At 40.6% G+C, this 17,381-nt stretch overlaps 1 protein-coding gene across 1 annotated transcript in view; it reads right to left on the reverse strand.

Moving 5' to 3' along the window:
- The window catches only part of TNKS (tankyrase, TRF1-interacting ankyrin-related ADP-ribose polymerase), a 135,986-nt gene that overhangs the window by 93,192 nt on the left and 25,413 nt on the right, over positions 1 to 17,381 (reverse strand). The window contains exon 3 of the mRNA XM_009893675.1: positions 8,164 to 8,259. Within this exon, the coding sequence (XP_009891977.1) occupies positions 8,164 to 8,259 (96 nt within the window). The remainder of the gene's footprint in view (positions 1 to 8,163; positions 8,260 to 17,381) is intronic.

Consider the following 17,381-nt stretch of genomic DNA (forward strand, 5'->3'; position numbering starts at 1 on the left):
AATAAGTCTGGTCAATTCCATTTCCATTACATATTTCTACAATTATACAAGTCCCCTACGCCCTGAAATTAATTTTGAAAGACTTCAAGGTAGGTGGTCTAAGCTCAGAAGCACATGAAAGCAAAACAAGTTGCGTTCAAGAAATATGACTCTCTTCAATATACTAATTGTAGACAGAGCTGGTAGCAATTCTGATAGCTGCTAGGAAACTAAAGGTTACTTAACAATTATGATTTAAAGACTAATTTCCATCGTAATTCTGCCAAGTTTGAATCCTTCAGGCTGAAATTCTTCTTGTGTATCTCAATCTAATTTTTAAAATTATACTGAAAGAATTGCACCACATCTACAAGACAAAGTGTTTGTGCTGTGGACAAAACTCATATGTAAAGCTTTGTGTATTTGAACAAAATATAGAACCTTTCCTAACTTCTTTGAGAAGAAATTTTAACATCTAGGTATTTCAGAGTAGTGACTTGAAATGCAATAGAACATCATCCAAAGTCAGAAGAAATACCTAGTATGGCCAATCTGGAAAATCCAAGCCCATCTGCCTAAACTGTAGGTTGCATCTTGGATTAGACAGGTCAGGGGAAAAGAGAAAACACCTAAGCAAATGAGGGCCTGGAGTAAAGGAGAACACTGGACAAAGACTGAAAAAGGACATGCTACAGGGGTCTGTTTATATTAAAACACATTCCCCTCCAATATCTGCTTGACTTCCTGTGCAACTTGCATGTGTGTGCATTCTGCTATGATCATACCACACTTTCTCTCTTGCAGGATCCCTGACTCACTCCGCAAAATGATGGCCAATATTCAGTATATAAATGAGGACGGTACAACAAACTAAGTATCAACTGCAGGACACCTGCTCTATTTACTGCATAAATGGGAAAGCACATAGCTGGAACAGCTGGAAGCAGCAAAAGCAGCAGTAGAGTCCAGTGCACATCCCTGTTCAGTTTATGATGAAGCATCCTGGGGTGAAACGGGATATCTGAGACAAACACTTGTGCTGTGCTTCAAACCCTGCTACAAGAGTGGCAGCATCAGCTAAAGGGCAAGACAAAATGCAGTAGAGCTCAAAGTAGTATTTGGTCTCAGGACTGGCAGAAATTGCTATTAATAACCAGAAATGTACAACACAGACTAAGCAAAAAAAAAAAAAAAAAAACAAACAAATCCTAAATTTAACAACAAACAAAATTATCTAATCAACATTTAGAGAAGAAGAAAAAATTTATAAAGTATAAGATTTGTCAGTGCTCAAGACAAAGAAACATAAGGAAGATGAGTGCTCTGATGCACTATGGAAATAGAAATGCTTCTTATACATTTCTGCAATTATTTTTCCTAGGACCGCATGGAAAATACATTTGGGGCTCTTTACTTACAAGGTTTAGAGATCTCATTTGTTATTCTGTCCATTTGAATAACAACAAATCTTAGAAGAAAAGCCTCTTTTGAGTTTGATGTTGTTAAATTTCTGTGTGTAGTATAGGCAAAATAAATTGGTGTACATCAGGTTTCTGAAAGCTTTCAAAGCATCCAAAACTCTATACAATAGCAGAGCTGAGAATCAGAGAACTGAAACACTGCACTTAGGCGCTTTGTGAAAGCTTTGAAAGAATAATTTGTTCCTTTGACAAGTTAAGAGTTTGATTCCATTCAAAGAGCTCTTACTAAATATTCCTAAATGGTATCACAGTAAAAAGGAATGCTGAAAGAGTGAAAAACCTAGCAAAAGGGATGGTGTAAATCAAAACCGTGCTTTTCATAAAAGCACCAACCCTGAATCCCACTGTGCCCGTTCTTATTTGACCACCTACACAACAGACTACAGACTTTTAACTTGCCTAAATACAGGATACGAACAAGAAGGAAAAGTTGTCTGATTTAGCCAGACAGCCACATTCCAAAGAAGCCTCCTCAAGACACACAACTAAGTTTAAACAAAAGATGAGAATGATAACACTCGTCTCTCAAATAGGGAGCAGGGGGAAAGACAGGAGAAACTCTCATTATTCTAAAACTAGACCCTATGAAACAAGAACATCCAGAGTTGAAGTTACAGTAGGAAGAAATCCAAGCATATTAAGACACGGAAATGGAAAATTTAGACAGCAGAACATACATACCGACTCACATAAATCCTTGTACAAGTCCTTCAGTAAGAGATTAAAGAAGTTATGTAGTCATGGAATCAGAACCAAAGTACTTCCAAGGATCAGACACGTAAAAGCAGGAGTAACTTGTTTCCTTTATGACAAAACACACTGGAAGTTGTGTTAAATAATCTACCATGTTGAAAGAAACATTTAAATTATTCAATTACCAGAGAAAACTGAAGAAATTAGAAGGACCTAAGACAAACCGAGGGAATGGGCAATAGAATAGGTAGACCAAAGGAGTACTGACAAATTAAAGCAATAAACACTGCATGCATAATATAAATAATCTGGAATTCTACTGCAATCTAAGCCACAAGTTTAAGAGTTCAGTATTCCTTTAGAAGCTCCCGTAATTTAGCTCTTCTGCAATCATGGAGGTAATAAAAAACAATCTTAGCCTGAATAAGAAAATGCCATGAAAGATATTAAATCATCACTACAGAAGTCAACTGGATGTTATACCAGAGCACAGTGCTCAAATCGAGATATGCTATCTTGGAATAATACTGCAGTGCTGGAAAGTGGAAAGAGAATCAGTGATAGCAGAAGTATTACCAAAGCCCAACTTCATTTTCACTGAAGTGAAACTTTGTATGTAGACAGTGTAAAGAACAAGCACTGCTCTTCTCAAAGAGGAAACATAACAGAAGTGCACACAAAGTGTGGCATGGCATCTAAAACAGAAAGAGGACTGTTTCTCCCTCTTTCCTCCCAATGTGAAAACAAGGAAATGTGAAATGAAACTGAAATGTGACCATGCCAGAACTGAGAAAGGAAGGCATTTCACTCCTGGCCTGCCAAGTAACCCGTGCACTTCCTTCAAAGAGGAAAGTGGGAACTAGACCACACACTAAACGAGATTTTTAAAAATTATATATTTACAAATATAACAGGGTAGTCACAATCATAATGTTCTATAAAAGCAGAAGACAAGATTTATACATCCATCTAGTTAGAGCTTCTAGATGAGAGCCACCTAAAGGGCAGGCGTTACGTTAGTTCTGTGCCACAAGTACATTTTGCCCACATTTTTCCAAAGACTGTAAGAGCAATGCCCCGGCATTCTTGAAGGAAAGCTGATATTCCTCAATTTTCCAAAAAGTAGATGTAAAGTATCATCACAGACTCCAAACATAAAAGCATTACATGACACGCATACCACTGAGCTCGAGCAGATGGCTTGTTTCCTCCTGAGGTGGTCTTGGTAAAAAGGAGGAGAGCAGACCTACCTGAATGCTATAAAAAAAAATAATAATAATCAATCACAAAAACATACATTCAAAGCACAAACGAGTGCTGGCAAAGGCCCTTCAGACCTCTTGCTTCAAGACATATGCCAACAGCCTATATGAAATAAGGTGAAAGTCTTCTACAGGGCAAGGATATTCCCCAGCTGCTGGGTTTCTTGCACCTTTCTCTAAGGCAGCAGACCCCGCTGTCACTGTCAGAAAGGATGATGACCCAGATATAAACGGGTGGCCCAAACCATTCTAGCAGCACCTGCCCTCCTAACCGTTAAAACTCCTTTTGCACTAACATTTCGTATACTATTTCTTAAAGACAGAAGCTACACTGTGTCCAAATGATCTGATTTCAGAGTACACTATATTAGAATTAGGTCAATAAGAGGAAAGTGGGAGGAGGTGGGCACCTCCCAAAATGAAGTGCTAGTGTCTACCCAGAATGCCTTCACAATCCTAAGAGTGCCTGAAAGGAAACACCATCAACCCAGAAGGATTTGAGACAGTCAAGTTGTAAAGGTGCCACAGTAAAAATAAAACTAACCCAAACTAAAATCGTTTCTTCTCTTCCTGCTAATTTTAAAATGGATGAGTTGTATCTAGGACCCATTTTCTGTTCTCTAAAGTTCAGTAAACTTTTTGTAGTGAAATACCAGGTTTTTCCCTTCCCTGCAGGCAAATTATGCATAGATGGCCATTCACTTTAAAAAAATTGTGCAAATATATTTCAATAAATGGACTATGCTCCCCACTTAAATTAAAAAGTTGACATGACAAATAGATGAAAACAGGAATCCTCATTAACACTTCTGGTAACCTTAGCCCAGCCGTACTTTCACTCATCAAGCTGTCCTTCACATCCAAAAAGCTGAAGTGAGAAATGCTCAATAGGACCTACACACTTTCTAAGAGGCATTATTTCCACAGTAAGTAGGAAGATCAGAGTCTTGTTTAACTTTGAAAATTTATTCTATTAACAAACAAGACATTATTTCGTACCCAAGAAATCGTCCTCTAATCTGGAGATGCAGCAGTTTCCAAACTTTTTCCATTTTGACCTGTTTCAAGGGAGTAATCCTTGAAACCAACCAAAACCAACATTGCAAAACAGTAGCACGGAGCTGTCAAGAACATATTATCCAACCAAAGTGCCTTCAGATCCTGCTAACAGCTTTGGAAACTACTCAAGTACAAAAAACGACCATTCACGTAGAGAAAGCATTTCCAAATAGCAGATAATATGGCAAAGTGGCAAAAAAGCATCACTGTGTGAAAAATCAAAATAAATTATTCACATAAATCATTAACAATATTGTTGGCTCTTCATATACTGTACAGGAAAGATATAAAAGGACATTAATGTTTAAAGAGGCAATAAGCAGCGTAAGAGAATAATGAAGACTAATAGGACTTGTAGTGCAAAAGCTCCCAAAGGCCCTGTTCTGGATGGGAGTCCCACAGTGCTATGTACAGCAACAAAGATGAGTCCCCATCTCAGAAACCACACACCCCAAAGGCAATTAAACTAAAATAAAATTAACTAGGATATTAATCTGATGTGTGTAATAGCTCTGTTTTTTAGATGCGGTATGTTTTTGGAGTCTGTATTACCACTTCAGCCTAGAGAAAGAGAGGATTACAATCCTCTTTTGACAACCTGATTCAGGAACAGTAAAGGGATGCTAAAGAAGAGAAAAAAAAAAAATCACCCTCTCAATCATGAAGCACTTGCTCACACAAATGCTGCTGATCCTCCAGAAGGGGAAAAAAGACTGCTCTCCTGTTTAAGTAGTAAAAAGCAGTTTCCTCAATTATATAAGCTCCCCACCCCTCCACCCCCACCCCTTTTTTTTAAGAAGCTGGAACTGGGTGTTTAATGTCTATAAAATTCATTTCAATCTATGAAGAAATTTTCAGATTCCTTTTCCGTGAAAATATTAGCCTTCCATTTGCATTATGTGTCCTTTATAAAACACACATTTTAAGAGAACGTTGCAAGAAAAATGGCTGGAAGTCTTCCCAGAAACTACTGCATTATATATCCTTACTGTAATTCAGGAGAAAAAGATACTGTACTTTATTCTAGACTGGGAGACAGAAAAGAAGAAATCATTGTGGATTCAGCATTTGCTATCTAAATACCAGAAATGCTTTTTATGCAGTAGGAATGTCCCTTTTAAAACACATATAAAATTCTTTATCAAATTGAAACAATTTAATCAATTACCAACAAGTTTTCTGTTCACTTTTGCCAAGTTGGAGGTCAAAGAGAGACTATAATCACAGTTCATTTGCAAAGTGATTAACATCAATGCATGAACTTATGCAAATACTTGGTCAAAAAAAGTAGTAAGAGGAACCTTGTTCTCCAATAATCAATACAGTAACAATGTAGAAAAGTCTATTATGGTTATAGGCACTGATAGAAAAAGGAACCCAAAACAACTTCGTAAGAACGGCCTTGACATGCATGCCGTTTAAAGATGCAAATACAGTAACAATTACAGATTGTGCTTTCAGGATCGCTCCACTTTTAAAAGCTCTAAATATGAGCATTTCTAAAATCCCAGCATTCAACATTAAATACTGAAAATTAAGTTAATACACCCTACTCATCCTTAATCCAGTAATACCTTTAAGACCCGATGCACCTAATTGCAAAGCACTGCTGTAGCTAACGATTATCCCAAGCCAGATAGATCCTAAGAAATCCCTTAAGCCCCCTCCTTCCAGAGGGATGAAGCACGACCTGAAAGTAACAACATATGGAAAATGCATGAGAAAGTAGCAGCCTAACAGAGATACTAGAAAGCAGGGCAGCATCCAGAAAAATTAAGCTCTTAATAGAAAGCTTCCATTTAAAGGGCATGTAGTGCCAGCTTTTTCAGTGACTGTGAATCATACAGCAGCTAAAGCCTGAATCAAACCCTGTTTACACTGCTTGGAGCTCAGGTGCACTGCACAGAGAGAGCCCAGCGTAGCCAAGAGCCACCTTCAGGCCAAAGCTGATAAAACCGAAAGCCGATTATTTTTTTTTGCTAGGAAGAATAAACACATACAAAAATTACACCTTTTCACGAACAATAAAACAAATAGCAGCAGAAATGGCTCTATGCATACGTGTTTATATGCACAACCTGGTAACATCCACTGGTTGCCTGCAGTCACTGGATGCTAGCGTAGGAGGCACTAGGGCCGAGGCCAGGGACACAGGGTGCTTGCTGCACTCGACCGGACATTCTCAGAGGGCTCTTTCTAATCCATCTCCCCTCGTTTGCTATGACACGTAGCCCTCTCCATTGCCTAAAGCACAATGTGGTGATCTAGTGCCCAGAGAAGCCAGTGGAGCAGATGCGAGGTCAGCATCACAGACCTTCCTAACTCTTCCACTATCCTCTGAAGTTGATCTTTGAGCATAGCCTGAAGAGCAGCTCTGAGCCTGGAAGCCCCAAAAATTTATGCATACCATGCCCCCTACAACTAAACGCCAAATATCCATTAACACCTTTGAGGTACCTTGACTCCCCGGGGCCCTTTCCATCCTCAACATCTGTGTAACCGTACCCATTAACAGCCAAGAGTCAGATTAACCTGCTTAGCACAGCTAACATTAGTGGTAACACTGTAGGAACGTGTTTAAATTTGACTCTGAGTAATTAAACTAAATCATATGTATTTAAAGTGCATTGTTCCAAAGACACTCTCAAATCACTGCAGAGCTGTAGATAATTATGTATAGCAGTCAGCACACTGGAAAAAGAAGATGAGGAAATGTTCCTGACAAAGTGAAGGGAGCTGCTGTGCTCTGAACATAATCTGAAGAAATAATACGGGTGTTGCACAGCACATAACCTATAAATTAAGCTGTCAATAAAAAGAGAGAAAGAATAGGGAAAATAAAAGCAAAAGAAGAAAAATAGCTATTTCTTCAAATGAAGCTCAGCTGCTGAATTCCTTTCTATAAATCTAATTGTATGTATTTTAAAATCCAAGATTACTTTGTTCTAAACATTATTTCCTAGATGTCAAAATCAGCACAGAGGACCATGTATTCCTTGATACAGACTTGACAGGCTACTGTATTACACTTTTTATGCTTACTGGTATGCTACAACACTTCATTTATGAAAAAACAAAGCTGTGTAAAAACAAAGTTGTATCTGTAGCATATTTTCATGAAACATTGTTTGGCAGCTAATAGCCCCTAAAAAGGAAAAAAAATGGCAGGGAAAGGGTTCTACCGAAAATGACTAATGAGGAAGAGAAAGGAAAGGGTAGCATGTGAATCTGCAGCAAAATAAAATGTAACTATTGATCTCTGCAATCGGTAGCAGGTTGTCTTCCAGATCGCAGGTACTTTTACAGTTATACAAACGTCCTTGCTTGCTCAACAGTGAAGGTCTTAAAACAATTGACCTGATTTTTTTTCTTCTTTTTTTGCAGGGGTTGGGGGCTCCTATTCAATTTGTATATTGGGTAGCAATTAAAAAGAAAAAACCACCGAAACACAGTAAATAATGAATGATGTTATAACAGAAAATTACAGCATTAGCATAAGTAGAATAAGCAAACCTACAGCAGCACAGCAGATTAATGACAGTTACATCAATATGAAATTTGGTAAAAGACAGTTTTAAAACGCTCTTACACAACAGAAAATCCAAAAAAGCAGAAGGCTCTTACAATGCTGACCTTATACACACAAAATGAACTACAGGAAAAGCTACTGAGAGATGTATGCATCTTACCCGTGAGCACAGCTTTTGCTGAAGGGTCTGCCAGATCCAGCGCGGATTTCCCATCGGTGTTCCGAATGTTTGGATCAGCTCCGTGCTGCAGCAGCACTGTGCAGGGAAAGCAGAAACAGTATCTTACCTCAGGGATACAGAGATTATTTACTGTTAAGTGTCTCCTCGGCATGATGTAGGCATAAACACACATTGCACAATTTTCTTTATTTTTCCTTCTGGGGTTTTTTCCTCTTTTTTTTCCCCCCTCTTTTTTTTTTTTTTTTTTTTTTTTTTTAAGCACTGCAGCAAAGGATCTTCTCCGGAGTAAGGCTAAGTTGGCAAGTTAAGATATAGTAAGATCACACGACTTCGCATGGTAAACATGAACCCTGAATCTCTTGCAATACTCAGTTTTGGGTTCCTCCTGACAGCTAGCTGGGAGGCTGTGCATTCACTGACTCACACTGGGAAATCTGCTGTGGAACCTGCTCCTGCCTTTACTACCACTACTGCTGCTTGTTACCAGTCCTGTTCCTTTTCCTGCCGAACATCCCAAGTCACCCCGCCTCTGTAAATCAGTAATACTCCAGCCTTTCAGCAGCTCATCACTTGCACACAAAATCTTAACCACAGCACACCGGCTCACCTTCAAGAAGTGTAACAAATAGGGTAAGATGTGTAACCTGGTACCCTGCAGTCTGGATGTTCAGAGACTGTTATTCTCAGTGGTATTTCTTTTCCCTACTAAGCCTATTAACACACAAAAAATTCAAGTACATAAAAACACTTAGAATGCAATATGCAACCACATGACTAGAAAGGCATTGATACAGTAAATTACAATTTAGAAAAGCTCATAAAAAAAAAAGGAAAACACCATTTCACCTGTAAACTCTTTTGATCAGAAACAACATAACAACAGTGCAATTCAGACCACCCCTTCTCAAGATCAAGGCATTTTCTACTGAATTGGAAAACAAAGTCCACGGCAGCATTAGAGATCAGACAAAAAGGGCCCCAATTCTCCATTTCCCCAAATGTTGTGCAAAACATATTACACATATATTAATGTGTAATGTTGTGCACAACATATTACAAATCCAGAGTGACAGTTACACACTTACTTTGTACAAGTGGGAATAACAGGACAGTATACAGAAGTGCAGAGACTCAACGTCAAGGAAACAAGTAATAAAAAGCAGCAGACATTTATGGTTGTTCATGTAAATATGTCTGTTCAGATAAAGTTGGACTGAAGGAGCCAAGACAAGAAATACTTGCAAACACTTTTTGTAACTAAGGGTGCAAAAACCCTTGACAGACAGGATTCTCCAGGGAAAAACATATGTAATTACTTTTGTTCTGGATTGGGTTATACCACTTTAATCAGCAAAATGTTTTTCAGAAATAAACTTTTTTCTTAATTAAAATTTTAACGGGTAGTGTTGTTTTTATTCAAGTCTCTTTTCTTATACAATCCTGATTTTAAATGCTTTTAACATTGACAAATTTCATATATTTCAGCTTACAGGAAACTATGCTACATGCTTGCCCTAAGCTGAACAATTGCAGAAGCTTGGTGCTTTGATGAAGTAAATTGACTTATTTTATGCTTTGCCAAGATGGTGCAATTGGCCCATGTTTGTGAAAGAAGATTCAAGTAGGCAGATTGGGCTTTTCCTAGGAGGTTTTTTGTTTGGTGATGTTTTTCTTCCTTATGTCAAGACGAAGACACCAAAATGGAAAAAATAATTCAGCTAGCACGTGCTCACAGAAGCTTGTTAAGATCTAGCACCTACGTTTCCGAAGATACCACACACGCTACCGCTCCCTTAGAGATCTTACTCAAGGGTACGTTTGACTCTGAGCCAGCCTCACAAGCCAGTCAAGCACACTCCAGCAGGAGGTGGTGAACAGGACTTTTTGCAGATTTTTTGTAAACATAGTAGGCAGTACAGAAAGTAAGTATGGAATGGCACATTCAGTATGTCCTGTCTCTATTCTCTTGGACCCTGCTAGTAAATCTATATTCTGGAGGAGAGAGAAGCCATTTGTCCCAAAGGCATCAGGGTAAGAGCGGGATGCTGTAAGAGGGAACTGGCAACTAAGCGTCCATCAAGAGAAAGCAGGCAGTACAAAATGGTGAAACAGCACAGACTGGATGAGAAGACAGTGAAGCATTCACATGGCAAAAAGCCTGAGACAAAGAGCTAGGGGAGAGAACTGAACAAGAAGATGTGGCAAGGGAAGAGATAATAGCTCAAATAAAAACTCCAGGAAGAAAGACAAGGAGAGAGGAACGACTGGGATTTGACCGCAGTTTGGAGGTTTGGACTAGCATGCAAAGCCAAGCTGAGGCAAGTTAGGGTGCAAGAAAGATGACTTTGAAAAATGAGAGTTAACAGGTATAGAGATGTCAAAGGGATCCACAACTGCCTGAGCCCAATGCTGCATTAGAAGAACAGATTTTTCAAGTCTCTTAATTCTTCAGTCCTGTGCAAACCAACTAGAGCATTCCCCTGCTACTTCTGCTGGCACACACAGAGGATGACAACACAGTACTCCTTTCAGCTCCTCTCCTGGCTAAAATAACAAAGGATTATCCAGTGTATCTAACCTGTTCAGTCATGCTAATGAACCATGAAGGGTTCTGGCATGGCTTATAACATACAATTTCTGTGTCAGGATTTTAGTTTTTTTAAAAACCTAGGGAAATACATTAAAAATCCACTAATCGTGCTTAAGGCAGTTGCCTGCAAAACCCCTGAATTAGTGACTGACTGACTGTGGAACATGCACTTGAAGTGGCCAAAGCAGGTTCAGGAAAAGAACCTGCCAGAACTCAATTGCTGTAACCATAGGACTTATCCTTCTTGTCTCTACACTCATTCCACTCATCATAACCCTTCCAGCCACTCCACCAGCCAAAGGGTATGGCCCTGCAGACAGCCCCCTTAGTCAGTCCTACAGACAGAGCTACCCTGTGAAATGAATGCATTAGCATCTTGGGAAAAGAAACCCATCATATAAATAAGGGCTGTATTAGAATGCTGATGAATAAAGGAAGTAAATTCAGGGCACAAAGGCAATCTTATTCTTACATTTCTGCTATTGACTATTTGATTCTATCCCTCTCCACACTTTTTTAGTACATAATCTCACAAAAAGATATCCAAGTGAGCAATGTTGTCATCAACATGAATTAACAAAAGAAATCCGGCATTTGATGTTTAGCCTATTGGTGTAACGCAGCTGTACTTTTATACCCAGCAAACCACAGGTAGCTTCTAATTGAATGTTCTCCTGCTTGTTCAAAACCTTTAATGCTTTAGTCCAACACAAAATCTCTTCTAACCACAGGGTATTTGAGATCTAGACACAGTGTGTCTCTCTAAATTTCCTTTTCAATGCACCAGGGATGTGTAAAAACGTCAAGATAGATCTCCTGTTTGAGAAAAACATTCTCTTTATAATGAAAAACAACAGAACAAGTCATTCTAGCTAACTGTGGTTACTTTGGATTTCAAACCCTGCACACCGATTTTAGAGGATGGTTTGAGTAGTCTGAAAAGCAAATGTGGCAACAGTTTCTATCAAGACACTGCTGTTAACAGGCAAGTGTAAGGATGGTGTGCACGCATATTCACTCCTGGAACCTTGTTAATTAGCATATTTTGATATGCTGGTTTATTTCCCCTGGACAGTAGGGACACTGAGGTGTATTATTTTTCTGTACTGCAGGCAGAGCCCTTCATAATCTAGCAACACCATAACCTGTCTATTCTTGCCTTTCCTACAGACCATATTGTACCAACAGTATAAAGAAGTTGTTCTTCTAATTCAATCTTCATATTGTATATGGACATCAAAGTTCTGTAAGCTTAACTATAGAACAAACATGGACTGTGCGTGGTACAGAATTTTATTTTTACCCTCACTGCAACGGATACAATACAAAAGTTTCTGATCTTCACATACCATCTGAAATCATAGAATGGTTTAGGTTGGAAGGGACCTTGAACATCATCTAGTTCCAACCCCCCTGCCATGGGCAGGGACACCTCCCACTAGACCAGGTTGCTCAAAGCCCCATCCAGCCTGGCCTTGAACACCTCCAGGGATGCGGCATCTACCACCTCCCTGGGCAACCTGATCCAGTGCCTCACCACCCTCACAGTGAAAAATTTCTTCCTAATGTTTAATCTAAACCTGCCACTGCTATTATACCAGATTAGTAGAGAGATAAGAAAGGCCACATTCCTCCCACCAAATAATAAAAAAAAAAAAGTTATGGTATTGCACAGAGCATGAACTACAACCACTAATCGTTTCAGATTACTGCCAACTTGCTACAGCAAGATGAATCCTACAATTAAACACTTGGCCCACAGCTTCTTGGCATAGATATTTTGAACTGTGAAGCTAACCAACACTACCTCATTTGGCTGTGAAGAACAAACATTTTTATTTTTGGCAGTTTCAGCCTTCATATTTTCACCTGAAAAGTATGGCAATAAGTTCCTTGGTAGCTATACAGCAACAAAGGAGAAGTAAGGTTTATTAGAAAAAAAAAAAAAAAGGCAAGCCATCACTCAAGTACTTCCTCCTTCATACTGCCTCAGTTAAATGTGCACCAAAAGAAAACATTTTTGATTGAAAGACAGGAATACAATGGGAATAAAACCCAATCTGCTTGTTCCAATATTAGGCACGATCAAAGATCAGAATATTTCTGTTACAGTTTGTCTAGGCCCACCATCCACAAGCTTCCTGAGTATACTTAAAAGGAACTCTGATGGAAAAGTTCGTATTTGGTTTTAAACCATATGCACATAAGTACAAAAAGGGACACATCCAAACCTTTGACTGCTGAGTGAAAAATGCAAAAACAACAGGCAGACCTTCCAGAAGTATCTGTACTTAAAGCTGCCTACTGCTTTTATTTACATTTCCAGAGTCTTCAGTCCCTCACAGTTCTACCATTGCCTCCTCTCTCCCCATCAGTTCTTTTATCATTCTGTCCCACTGCCTTGTACTCATGGTCCCTTCCAGCCACCCCAGCTTTAGTATATATCCTTTCTTCCTCCTTTTCAACTTCACCTTCCGGAAGTCACCTCCAAAGGTCCTTTCCAAACCGTATTACTGTAGCTTTATCTACTTTCTCCCAAAGTATAAAGGTACAGACAAAACAGCCTAAGAAAAAGCCCTCCTTTTGACTCACATCATATGCATTATCTTCCATCTCTCTAAAGGATACATTTAAAGCTGGCCAGTCTCTCACTAACCTTAGGTCCCAGGAACACACACCTCAGTTCTAGTCCCATGCAGGACATGTTTCCAAGTTATACTAGACAAAAAATATAATGTGCCCATTTACCTCCACATTCTGAAAACATCTAGACAACACCCATCCCTGGAGGCGTTCAAGGCCAGGCTGGATGAGCCTTTGAGTAACCTGGCAGGGGGCCTGCAGCTAGAGGATCTTTAAGGTGCCTTCCAACCCAAACCATTCTATGAACACACTGGAATCCAAAGTACTATTTTTTTTCAGCGAATGCTAAATGCATCTTCTCCCCCAACTACTTCTACCTGTAAATCAAACCACTAAGGTTTTGAACCTTTTCTCATGTTACAAGAACAACAAATTATTGCCTAGAAATTACACTTCTGTGGTTCAGGTCTAATAAACCCATTTTGGCAAGTTACCAGATGTATAAGCCTTTTTGCAAAATGATCCCATGTAACTAAAGTTGTAGCACCCTACTCTTAGCTTCATAAAGTTGAATATATGAGTTACAGCAAATAAAATTAAAGCCCACAACTGTATCACTGATCATCTTCCACCTCTGTGAGCAATCCCAGTCTTGGCTGCATGCTTAAACAAAAAGCTATATTATCCAGCCAGCGGAATTACAAGGTGAAAGCATGAGCAGCAGTATCACTACAGAAGCTGCATGCAGGTCTAAAGGTCTGAGTATCACTGCTTAACCCAGTGACATCCATGGCCTCAAACACCACTGCCAGCTCAGCTACAAGGAGCTGGAAAAGAAGGAGAGGAGCAGGTCCTATGCTGTTGACTGCCCCTCTATAGCAAAAGCCATCAAAGCTGAATCAAGAGAGGATTATGGAGCACAGAGCCTAAAGCACGCTGAAGGACTGAGTTTGGAGTCAGGGTAGGGCAGAGGCAATAACCAGGCACATCTGGGAACACTGCAGGTAGTTTATTGGTAAGAAATTATAATCAGGTGCCAGATCAGGGACAGGATAGGAATGCATTTGGTAGAAGAGACAGATGCAAACGTGAAAGAGCATGCAGAAAAAGCAAAAAGAAAGAATAAAGGTAGGGTGAGCAATTAAACCCTAAGGGACTTCAGGGAGAAATACAGTAGAAGTTCCCATGGGTGCAGGTAGGACAACTAAGAAAACATTGCAGAAGACTGGATTTCCAGCAACAGTGCCTGCAAACAGTTAATTGCTGAAGACTCCAAAGACCTGCGTTACCATGGCTGCTTCGCAGGGTGTTATTGCTCAGATGGCAGACTGGAGTGGACTCTTCCAGAGCTGCTTTTTCTGAGGCAAAGGACCTTGCTAAGCTGAGAAATTATGCCCAGCTAGTCTCAACACCCCTGGGACAAACAAGCTGCACAGAACAGTGCTTAGCTTTAAGGGGAGAAGGGAGGGTCCAAACACCAAGCTCCAGGGGACTAAGGAACATCTCTAGTAGGATGAGAACAGACACCACTTCAAGGAAGAGAGCAGAAGAGCATGTAGCCTTTATCCCCCCTCCCAATAATAAAAAAGTAATAACAAAACATTGAAGAACTGCACAGAATTGCAAAACAGCATTGTCTCAGGCTACAGTTTCACCTAGACCAGGCTGGCAGAATCAGCATCCCCAGCCCTATGTTGCCCACCTTGCTTTGGGTGACTGCAAATGTTTGGTCAGGCAACAAGGCAGATTAGAAGAGTGATCACTTGCCCAATCCAGTTCATCATGCAACGACATGACATGAGAAAGGACAGGCACAGTCAGTGACAGCAGTTGAAAACGATCATTACATTGTTCTAGTTAAGACTATACATAACACAACCAAAGTCCTGGTGACTCAATGTCAGCTCCAAGCACTTCCCATCATTTCGCCTTCCCTACTCCCCTTGTTCAGGGCATTCCAGTTTCCCATTATCCCAGACAACGTTTTTAGTCCAAACGAACCAGCATGTTGGTTTTGTTCTTTGTTGGGGCCAGACAGAGCAAGAGACAAATATGCCGATCGCAGTAGTATGAAGTAGAGGAACAGAAGCTTACAAAAGCAACACTAGGCCCCACTATGCTGAAACAAAAAAATTGTAAAGGGAATTAGAACAGCGCTCTCCAACAACATAGACAGAAATGAGAGTTCTGACAGCAAGAGTAAGCAGCAAAGTAGCAGGAGAAAGTGATAGAGTTTTGAGCAACACAGAAAAGCCAGGAACTGCTCATATATTAAGAACCAAGAGGGAAACACCTGTGAAATCCCTCGAAGGAATTAGGTCGCGTTCCTCTAAAAAGGTGACACAGTTGATGACCCTGCTGAAGTGCCTCTATAGCAATGCACACAGCAGGGGTAGCAAACAGGAGGAGTTGGAAGCCACTGTGCAGCTAGAAAGCTACGATTTAATCATTATCACCAAAACATGGTGGGAAGGATCACACAACTGGAATGCTGCAATTGATGGATACGAACTGTTCAAAAGGGATAGGCAAGGAAGGAGGGCCAGGTGGATTCCATCTATGTTAAAAAAAAAAAATAAAAAAATGTATTGACTCCACAGAGCTGCCTTTGAAAAACAGCAATGAACAAGTTGAGAGCTTATTGGTAAAAATTACAAGCCAAGCCAACAAAGGAAGCCTCATGGTTTGTGTTTACTACAGGCCGCTCAACCGAGAGGAGCTTGTTGTTACTTCAGCTACAGGAGGCATCACATTTGCAGGCTCTGATCCTGCTGGGGGACTCCAATCACCCTGACATCTGCTGGAAAAGCAGCACAGCAAGCTGTAAACAGTCCAGCAGACTCTTGGAGTGCATCAAGGATAATTTCTTAATCCAGGTGATAGACAGCACAGCCAGAGGAGAAGCATTACTAGACCTGTTGCCTACCAACACAGACTAATTAGGGAAGTCAAGATTGGTGGCAACCTGAGTTGCCGTGGTCATGCCCTGGTGGAATTCACAATCTCGAGGGATATGGGCCAGGTGAAGAATATAGTCACAACTGAATTTTAGGAGAGCAAACTTTCAATTGTTTAAGGAATTAATAGATGGCACCCCATGGGAAACTGCCCTCAGAGACAAAGGAGCTGAACAGAGCTGGCAGCTCTCTAAGGACATTTTTCTTAAAGCACATGAGCTCTCAATTCCCACGTGCAAGAAATCAGGCAAGGAAGGCAGGAGACAAATATGGCTAACAAAGGACCTCCTGGTCAAACTAAAGTGTAAGAAGGAAGTGCACAGGCAATGGAACCAGGGACATGTATCCTTGGAAGAATATAGGGATGCTGCCGAGATGTGTAGGGATGGGATCAGGGAAGCTAAGACACAGTTGGAGCTGAATTTGCCATGTGATGCAGATAATTGGTGACCCACTTCATGGATGAGGGAAAAGCTGTGGATGTTATCTACCTGGATTTTAGCAAAGCTTTTGACACCATTTCCCACAGCGTTCTCCTGAAAAAACTGGCTGCTCATGGCCTGGACAGGTATACTCTTCGCTGGGTAAAAAACTGGCTGGATGGCCATGCCCAGAGAGTGGTGGTAAATGGAGTTAAAGCCAGTTGGTGTCCGGTCACAAGTAGTGTCCCCCAGAGCTCGGTGCTGGGGCCAGTTCTCTTTAATATCTTTATCAATGATCTGGATGAGGGGATCGAATGCACCCTCAGTAAGTTCGCAGATGACTCTAAGCTAGGTGGGCATGTTGGTCTCCTTGATGGTAGGATAGCCCTGCAGAGGGATCTGGACAGGCTGGACCGATGGGCTGAGGCCAACGGTATGAGGTTCAACAAGGCCAAGTGCCAGGTCCTGCACATGAGTCACAACAACCCCGTACAGCGCTACAGGCTTGGGGAAGAGTGGCTGGAAAGCTGCCCCGCAGAAAGGGACGTGGGGTGATGGTGGACAGCCAGCTGAATATGAGACAGCAGTGTGCCCAGGTGGCCAAGGTGGCCGACGGCATCCTAGCCTGTATCAGGAATAGTGAGG

The sequence above is a fragment of the Charadrius vociferus genome, unplaced genomic scaffold, assembly GCF_000708025.1.
Source record: "Charadrius vociferus isolate BGI_N301 unplaced genomic scaffold, ASM70802v2 scaffold59, whole genome shotgun sequence".
In the NCBI taxonomy this organism is placed as follows: domain Eukaryota; kingdom Metazoa; phylum Chordata; class Aves; order Charadriiformes; family Charadriidae; genus Charadrius; species Charadrius vociferus.